We start from the raw sequence: 9713 nt of genomic DNA on the forward strand, positions 1-9713 counted from the left end.
CAATCCATAAAATCATCCATCCTTTGCAATGGGAATCTATACTTAATTGTGATCTTATTCAAAGCTCTTGAATGTTTACACCTCTTCAACAATTTCTTCACTTCCTGCTCAACTCTTCATTCTTTGCTACTATCTTTTTATGCGTAGCTTTATTTGGCAAACTTTCTTCTGAGATTATGATATTTGATAATCATTGGTGGTAATCCATTTGGCATGCTATTTGATATGATTTCATTGTACTTTGTCAACAATTGTAAAAGTTTTGGCTGCAGCTCTCTTTTTCCACCTGCACTACCATATACTCTAGAAATCAATGCAAAACATAACTTCCAATGTTTCAGGTCATTTTAAAACTTCCTTCCATCCGTCAAACAAAACTTAGCATTATCACATACTTGATTTTCTCTCTCCTTTGACGGGGCCAAAGTATGTTTCTTACCATCCTTCATCACAATGTAAGTATTTTCTTATCCATTGTGTATATATTCCTATCATATTGAATGGTCTTTCCAACAATAAATGACATATATCTATTGGCATAACATCACACAATACTTTATCACGATATGCACTTATCTTCAACTTGACCAAACATTGTTTGTTAATCAACACCTTACATTCTTTTTTACAATCATAGATTTCTATATGGAGTAGGATGGTGTAACCATTTTAAATTCAGTGTATTAACCATCTCTTTTGACACTAGATTATCTGTGCGACCACTATCAATGACAACCTTACAGCACTTACCCTCAGTCCTGCCAATAGTTCTAAATAGGTTTCTACCCTACACTAGTTCATCTCTATCTATACCATCAAGCTTTAACAAAACTCTTTTCATTATTAATGACTCACCTTTTATGGTTCATCTATTAGGCTTTGTGATCCTCGACTTCTGATCAAAATATGCAACTCCTGTGCTACCTTATGTCCTTTTGCTAGTACTTCCTTGACTTTGGAAACACTCAAATGCTATGTCTTTCTTCACATTCATACAAAGTTCCTTTGAACATTGTTCCACTGCCTCTGCCATATCTTCCTTTGCTTCTTTGATATCCATTTGTTCTTTTGTTGAAGTATGAATTGCTACTTCTTCTTGCTTTGACATCTCTATTGTAAGGCCTTTTATTACTGCCACTGTATTTTTCTTTCTGTCTATCTTATCTCAAGTCCATTATTCAACTTTTAATTTGCCTTTAATGCAAAATGACATGCCTCTTCAACTATCTAGTCTTACCATATTAAACTCTGTAATGTCCCCACTTTGAAATAGAATTTAATAATAAATAATAAATAATAATAATAAAATTAAAATATTAAAAATTAAATTATAATATAAAGAATATAATTAAATATAATTAAGTTAATGAATGGTTAAAAGACATGGAAGGAAAAGTTGCGACTCTCTCAACAATAAGATATAAAAGGGAGAAGAGAACATCATTTGGGAGGGGGATAACTTGGAAATCAGAAGTGCAGGTCTGATTGTGAAAGGTTGTGTCCCTTTCAAAGGGCAGAAATAATGAAGAGTTGCACACATTCAAAGGGTGTTAATGGTGAAAGGGTGTGTCTCTTGCCAAAGGGCATACATGATGAAGAGGTATGACCTCTCCCTCACATTGAGAGATATAAAGAAAAAGGAATCAAAGCATCCAGTAACATCCTTTGTTCTTGGTGGTATGCATGGGATGTGTTTGATAAGTATGCTTAATATATGAAGCCCAATAATGTTCTTATGTGGAATTGATAGTAATATTAATATGGACTGCAATATGTACGACAGTCGTACGTAATTTCACATATATATTCATAATACATAAGAAATATTTATACTTAATAGTCTAAATCATGTTATTACTGTCCGTATTTAAGAAGATGGGAATGAGATGTTCCAAAGAGGGGTAGTGTAAATCCAAGCAATAGGTTAAGTCCCAAGATAGGGTGGGGATCAGCAACCCATAAGCCTTGAGGGTATAGACCCAAGATAGGTAAGGGCTTGGATCTGTAAACTTTGAGGGAACCTATTGTAGTTGGTCTCTAAGCGCTTTGGTAACAGACATAAACCCTTCTCCCTTAAAACTGAAGTAGTAGCAAGGTCTGATATCTATATTAAGAACTATGAATAATGAAATTAATCATCTAATGAGGAAAATAGATAAGCACTTGATAATAACTAATTGAAGAATATCAATCAATTTTAATATATTGAAATAGATCAGGTAGGGGACAGTACAAACTCTTCCTAAATAGCTCCTCTTAATACTTCACTATGATCTGCTTTATTATTCTCTTGTAAAACCTTTTTTGTTGTGTTAATTTTTTAAGCTTTTTTACAATTTTGTATAATAATCAACAGGTTTAAAGTTGTTTTTTAACTTTGAAATCATATTATCCCATATTTCTATCTTTACCTTACCTCTTCTAATTCTCTCCAATTGTTCCTTCCACCACATAGCAGTACACCCTTTTAATTTAGTCGTAGCAAATCTAACTGTCTGAGGATCTACAATTTCCTCACATTCATAATAATCTTCTAGATAATTTATTCATTCAATCAATTGTTTTAGATTCAAACTATTAGAATAACCAACAATATCTATTCTAGTTCTCCTACCAAATTTAGAAATAGCTTTCAACACCTTCATCTGATTTATATCTTCTTGATCTTCCACAATTTGTTCGATAATTGTTGCATTCTCTAGCACAATTCTTCTTCTCTCAATTCTTTCATCACTTTCATCATATCTAGGATTATCATCTCTTCTTCTACAACATTCAATCAGATCTGCATATTTCTCATCATCTTAAACATTTCTTCTAATCTTCTAGCAAGATTGACAAGACCTTGGCCTCTATCAACCCTTTGTGGAGGCATCATGACTTTTTGTTCTAATGCAAATTGCCTCTAGTTCGATGATATATTTTCAAAGTCCCTTGCAAATTGCCTTTGGTTCAATGATTTATATACAAATTCTATTTGCAAACTGCTTAAGAGTCAATGGTCTGTTTACAAGATTCCTTTGCAAATTGCCTCAATATAGCAATATGTTTATGAGTAGAACTCTCTTGATACCATATACCCAATATATGATATTGGAAGATATCACTCACAATCTGATGCCAATTGATGTTCTCTCTTAGAATTTAAAACCATGCTCATCTACTATTTGATGAAGTCATGGTTGGAGGATCCAGTTAAGGATTACCCAACCATGCAATCAAATACCCAAACACTCATGATAGAAGTCAATTATACAGTAGATAAACAAAAATATGATCTCTATTGATTCTCAGCCTCATATACATTTAGAATATTGCCAGAAGGGCTTACAACAAGAGGCCTTAACCTTCAATGGATCATAAGCACATTAAGTGTGCAAATTACAATGTTTTGAGCTAGTATGTGATACAACATGCTTATTCTGCCACTGAAGTCTATGAGCGTAATCTTGAGCTATGATCTCAAAATCTGATTCTTTGTTGACAGTTGGCTTTCAATGAGGTTGGATGTAGTTTATATAGAGAGTGCAAGGAAATAGGATGAAGTGTGTTGACCACCAAGGTAGTACAATGCTGTATGCCCATGAAATGTGCAGAAGGGCCTGTTTGGGATGAATGTGGTATGTGAAATGAAACTTGATGTGGTTCTAATCAGGAACATCCCTGGGACCAATAAGCTGGAATATGTTTTCAAATGTTGGTGCACAGTTTTTATGTTTGTTGCATACTTCATTTGGGTCCTCTATACATATTTGACAAGTCAGCATTTGGCCGATGACTACTTTTTAGGAATCATTTTGAATCTATGTAGAGTTAAATCATCCTAAAACTCTGACATCAATTTGGAAGCTTTGCAATGAAATATCGTGTTGCAGAGTGACATCTTAGTTGTGAATTTTGATATGCTCTAAAATGGTTTTTGGAACTATAATATGCCTTTGTGGTGAGAATTATACTTTTGAGGTAAGAGTATTCAGACTGGAACCTTAAAGAAACCTACATAACAAGGGAAAACGTGAAAGAAAATATTTTTGGGTGATTGCCATATTACTCATACACCCTGGATCCTCCTGCATTGGATTTTGAGATCATAATTCTAGGCTTATAGAGTTCTGTCACAGAATAAGAATATTGTATCATATATCCACTCAGAAGGTCGTAATTTCCACATTGGTTGTGCCTATGATTCAATGAAGGTTAAGGCCTCCTCATTTTATAAGCCCTTGTGGCAAGGTTCTGAATTTTATTTGTGATTAGAATCAATAAATATCGTATTTCTGTTTATCTACTGTGTCATTGAGTTCTGCTGTGAGTGTTTGTGTATTTGGTTGCATGGCTGGATAATCCTCGATTGGATCCTTTGGTGGGTGTGATTGCAACTGTTACCACATCGTCATGCATCTAGATCCCTTTTTGTAGCTTGGAGCAGAGAAGACAATAGAATTTTTAAGCTTTTAAAGCTAAAAAAGTGTTCACCCTTGGAAAATATACAACATTTTTCAAACAATTTATTCATGCACACAAATATTTCAGCAGAGTTAGAGGAAAGATTTATTTCATTTATTTGTTTGTTAAGACACCAGATTTGCTTGAAAGCAATACCCTAATTTAGGGGAAACCCTAGACTCATTCTCATGGTTTATGGTAATGTTGACTCATGCTTTTTCGTATGTCGTACTTCTGAACGCTCTCTCCTTAGGTATGTGGTAGCTCCAAGATCATCAATCTATCTGCATTAGGTGTGGCACACACATATTCGGTAGTGCAAGACAATTTAGGAAGATTGAACACCATCCAAGCACACAGTAAACCTTGTGCAGTTTTCATCATTGGCTTTGTTTGGGTTCCAAACACTTATAGAACAAACTGCTAAGATACATTTACAACCTGTGGTTCTGTTGAGTGTCAACATTGTTGTTGCTTTTGTCCTTGAATGGACAGATTCCCCTGTATGACTTGAGGGGTTACCCTTGCAGGTTTGAGAGAGCACTTTGTGAGCCATATTCTAACTTCATTTCGCTCAACTGTCAGAAACTGAAGAGTCATGTGGAAGCACAACCTTACTTTATTAGTTCTCTAGCCTTCACGACTTTCTAACTTAAAGTTTATTATATATATTATGAGACTTCATGACAAAGTTATAGCACAAACGTAACTAGTGGAAGATAGACAAGGGTACATCTTCCTTCTCAGTATGCTATGTACAAAATCCATAGAATAAAATTTTCCCAATCAGTTCAAATATTTTGTACTGTCTTTCTTTGATCAATGTTTAGCTTATTTATTTGTTGTTAATATTACTTTGTAGATTCACATAATTTAGAGTCTCTTCTCCCAGTATCTGGGATCTAGATCAATCATTCGTCCCCAGCTAGAATTTCCTTGGGACCCATTCCCCATGCATGAGGACTATGACATTGCAAGGATGAAGGGAAGCACACATTGATGAAATAACTATTTACAAGGATATCCATTACAAAAGTCTTGGTCTCCTCAGGAGGATTTTAAAATATCATTGAAGTACAGATGAATTTGGCATCCTAACCAACTTTTATATGTTCCTAAGTGGGTTGACCTTGTAACATGCAGGTATAGTTAACTCTAACTTGGGTGCAATTTTTCCACATATTTTTGTGACAATTAGCTAAAGGAATTGGTAAATATATATAATGGTTCCAAATCTAGATGAATTGGTCTATCATCTAGCTGTAATTACTGTGGGCTGTGTTTTGACGGCCATTCACATGTGTGTGTGTGTGTGTGTGTGAGAGAGAGAGAGAGAGAGAGAGAGAGAGAGAGAGAGCTCTGGAATATCTAAATTATATATTTAGATAATTCTATTTAAAAATTCTATATATTGCATAATATACTATATACTAGTTTATAATAATGTACATGGAAGTGTGGTGCAACAGTTAGGTTGTAGGTTGTTATGCAAGTGATCCCATGTTCAAGTCCCATGATGGATGTTTGTTGTGTTGGCTATTATGGACCTTCCTGGAAATTGTGATGTGTTGTACAGGGATCATGTCCCTGATTGTGGTCTCACCAGGGGCCGGGTTAGTGCCCAGACTAATTAATTACAAAACTAATAATTTAATTCTAACTCTTTATTACAATAGAAATTATATAAATAAAAATATTTCTCTAGCTGTTTATTATAATAGAAATTATATAAATAAAAAATGTCTTTTAAATGAGTGTATTTAAGATATCTTTAGTATACTAGTTACAAGATCTGTCTTCTCAACCTGAAATGTGATAAATCACTTGTTACCAAAAGAGCTATTGTGCAAAGGGAATCTATAGATGCAAACCTAAGAGGAATCGAACCATTCAGATGGTATGCTTACCAAGCTATCCCATTAAGTAAATAATCTCAACTATCACACACCTTCCTAGAAATCTCTCTACATTTGGTGTCATTTAAATTCATTTTCATTTCTTTGTTGACAATGATTACATAATGTTGTGTCTCTATGCTGCAATGCTATGGGCATATGAAGATTGGCTTTAGGGCCCCGGGGACACCCAAGAAAGACTCCTTACCAGAAGGTGAAGAGCTCAAACCTACCACTTCCAACTATAATTTATCACTACACATGAAAATCTTCTTATATCTCCATATGACATACAAAAACCATGCACATCTACTATATACCAACTAAAACTGTATATGTAAATGTATGTGCATACACCAGATTAAGTTTACTGTAATACTCATTGCTGTGTGTGGGCAGTGAGTATAACCAGCAGAGCTATGATCATATATGCCAAAAATGCATGTCACAGGAAAAATATTTTAATAGGGCCAACAAGAGCTAGAGGGTGTTCTTTAAGTTACAAGCACGTCATAAGTTTTAATGAATCTATGTTTCGTTTTTTATTTTGGTCTCTCTCTCACTTTTGATCCCTCTTGGCCTTGGATAATTAGGCACCTTTCTTTCATTCAAAGTCTGATTTAAGTCCTGAAAAAAATGGCATATGAAATAAGGATACAGGGATCCATAATATTTGTATCAAAATCAGTTTCATGGACAACATTAAATATAAGGTAAATTTTCAAATTTTTTGATTGTTTTATCATGTATGTATTTGTTTATTCCTTTAAACAATATGGGCCTGGATTTAGATTCTGCAACCACAACCACCCACCCACACACACACACACACACACACACACACACATATATTAGGGTTAGATAATAACACATAATCATCTTTAAATCAATACATACAATATCTATATTACTTCTTACTATTCAGGCACATTTGGGTTTGGGGGAAGAAGCATGATAGGTCCACTCAAAGCCATCCCACACCAAGCCCAAGAGTGGACATTGGGGTGCTTGTACCTGCTTTCCCTATCCTTGTCTCATCCCGTAAGGTCAATAGCCATCATTGTAGAGTTGGAGAGGAGATCGTAATGGGGGCTTCTTCATTGTCCTATCTAATCTACAATGTCCCCACTTATTTTTTATATAGCTTTTCTATTCAACTTGTTGTAAAACTCTTTTTTCACAATGTATATCAGTTATACTTGTAATAGGAAGGTTTTTCACTTATATGCATGTATTTCTTGGTCATTGGCAGAAATAGTCACCAAAAAATGTGGGATTTAGGGAATGGGACATTATTTTGAAATATGGGAGAGTCTCTGAGTAACGATGCTGCTATATTACATTGAAAAATAGTTACTCCAAGATGTGGCTATGGTTATAGAGGTCACCATTCCTTAACCCGAGTTTCCTGGTCACTGTAAATTATTACCCAAAAGCTTGCATTCTAATTCTATGGATTGTGGAAAACTAATTCCTACTATGATTTACATAGGCGATGAGATAGAAATGGCTGAAGTACTGTTGTACTGAGCTCTTGTGTCAGCTTTTTCGCTTTTGTTCTCATATTCTTAACCTGATTCTGAGCAGATGTGCTATCAAAGTATTTGTAACACTTGAATTAATGGTTCTGCATATGGTTTTGGAAAATTATTAGTTTTAAAGTAAAATGTTTCATGATTTATATAGGAGATGAGATTGGAATGGATTAAGGCACTGTTATAGTGAGCTTTGGTAACAACTTTCTACTTGCATTCTCATATTCTTAACCCGATTCTGAGCAGATGCGATAGCAGAGTATTTATTCTCTTGAATTAATGGTTCTGCATATGATTTTGAATGTTCCCAACAATGATGGACGTGTACATGTAACTTTGAATAAGCATTCAGAAAATACTAATTCACCTTTCTAGCTTCAAGTGGCTACTTAAGTTATGTGTGTGTAGCTCTGAGGTCACATCTGTGTTATTTATTGTGTTTAGCCAAAGGGATTCATTTTTTGTTTTGAATGTTCTTTGCAGGACTGATGAAGAAGATTTCCTCAGTCAATTGTGCAAAGTATCTGGCAAGCTTTTGAAGGTATATTCTACTTGGAAATACAGTTCTGGTGTGGCATTGAAACTTGAATGATTACTATTCTAAGTACTATAATGCAGTGTTCCACGAAAACACGTTACCCCCCTCCCAGGCCCAAGTCCCCCCATCCCCGAAACCCGTCCTTGAAATGTTTTCCCTTTGTCCCCCCGTCCCCAAAGCCCGTCCCCGCGTCCCCCCGTCTCCCCATCCCCAACATCCGTGGAACACTGCTATAATGTCTTAAACTAGATCTAATAGTGATATAAGTAGTGTTTGTTTGACTGATTAGATTAACTCATCTATTTTTTTTCTATTACAGGGTGGAGAACCGGATTTGATGACTGCTGCAAAGATGGTTCTTCATGATTGGCAGAGGGGCAGGATTCCTTTCTTTGTACCTCCTCCAGAAGTTCAAGATCACCAAGCTAATGAGCTTTCAGGTGAAATTCCTCCTGTTAGTGACAACACTGAAAAAATACCTAGGTCTAAAGAGGTAGATCAAGCCGCTACTGTAAAGGCTATTGCAAACATTGTTGCTAACCAGCAACTTAAAAAGGTTCCAGTGCAACAGAACTTCTTTACCCATGAAGATGAGAGAATTGGAGATGATAAAGATGGTGTATATGAGGAAAGTAATGATGTTACTAATTTGTCTGAATTTGTGAATTCAAATGATCAAACTCAAGATGCTAAAGCTGTTCAGGTAAGTCAAGAGGATACCTCAAACGTGAAAGATGATGATGATGAGGAGCCATCTCTTACATGGGAAGAAGTATTGGAAAGTGTTAAGGCGAGTATGGGTGCCAAGAGTTCAACATCAGCAAATGTGGCTGATGACAGTGGGTAAAGAAATTTTATTTTTGTTTGTAGACAAAGTTGAAACCATGCAGCTTTTTCTTGAAGTTTTTTTTAGTTCCTGACCTAGCAGGGTAACTCTTGTGATGGATAAGTGATAACTGGTTGTTATTCTTATTAATTTCCAACCAATCAAAATTTTGTATAATTTATTTATCAACAGGAACATTTGTTCGATTAATGCGAACATGTGAATTCGTTAACCAAAAAAATTATGAAAATCAATTATTTAAAATGCGTTTGGCTTTGTCATTTGATGTCTTATTACAACCTCAAATGGATTCAAGAAAAACAGTAACATTAATAAAGATTGCAATGAATCTGCACCTTACATGCACTTGAATCTCCATGGAGTGCAAAGCAAGTTTTTGCACCTTACACATTTGGAAATTTGTGCTACTCAAGGGAATGCTGTAATATATATTTGACAGAACCATGGATTGT

General features: G+C 35.0%; 1 protein-coding gene across 1 annotated transcript in view; it reads left to right on the forward strand.

The window, feature by feature from the left end:
- Positions 1–9506, forward strand: part of LOC131073560 (nuclear/nucleolar GTPase 2) — a 71854-nt gene extending 62348 nt beyond the window's left edge. Inside the window, exons 10-11 of the mRNA XM_058010016.2 lie at positions 8360–8417; positions 8734–9506. Of these exons, the coding sequence (XP_057865999.1) occupies positions 8360–8417; positions 8734–9261 (586 nt within the window). The 3' untranslated portion in view covers positions 9262–9506. The remainder of the gene's footprint in view (positions 1–8359; positions 8418–8733) is intronic.
- Positions 9507–9713: the final 207 nt, after the last annotated feature.

Source organism: Cryptomeria japonica, chromosome 10 (genome assembly GCF_030272615.1).
Source record: "Cryptomeria japonica chromosome 10, Sugi_1.0, whole genome shotgun sequence".
NCBI classification, from domain to species: domain Eukaryota; kingdom Viridiplantae; phylum Streptophyta; class Pinopsida; order Cupressales; family Cupressaceae; genus Cryptomeria; species Cryptomeria japonica.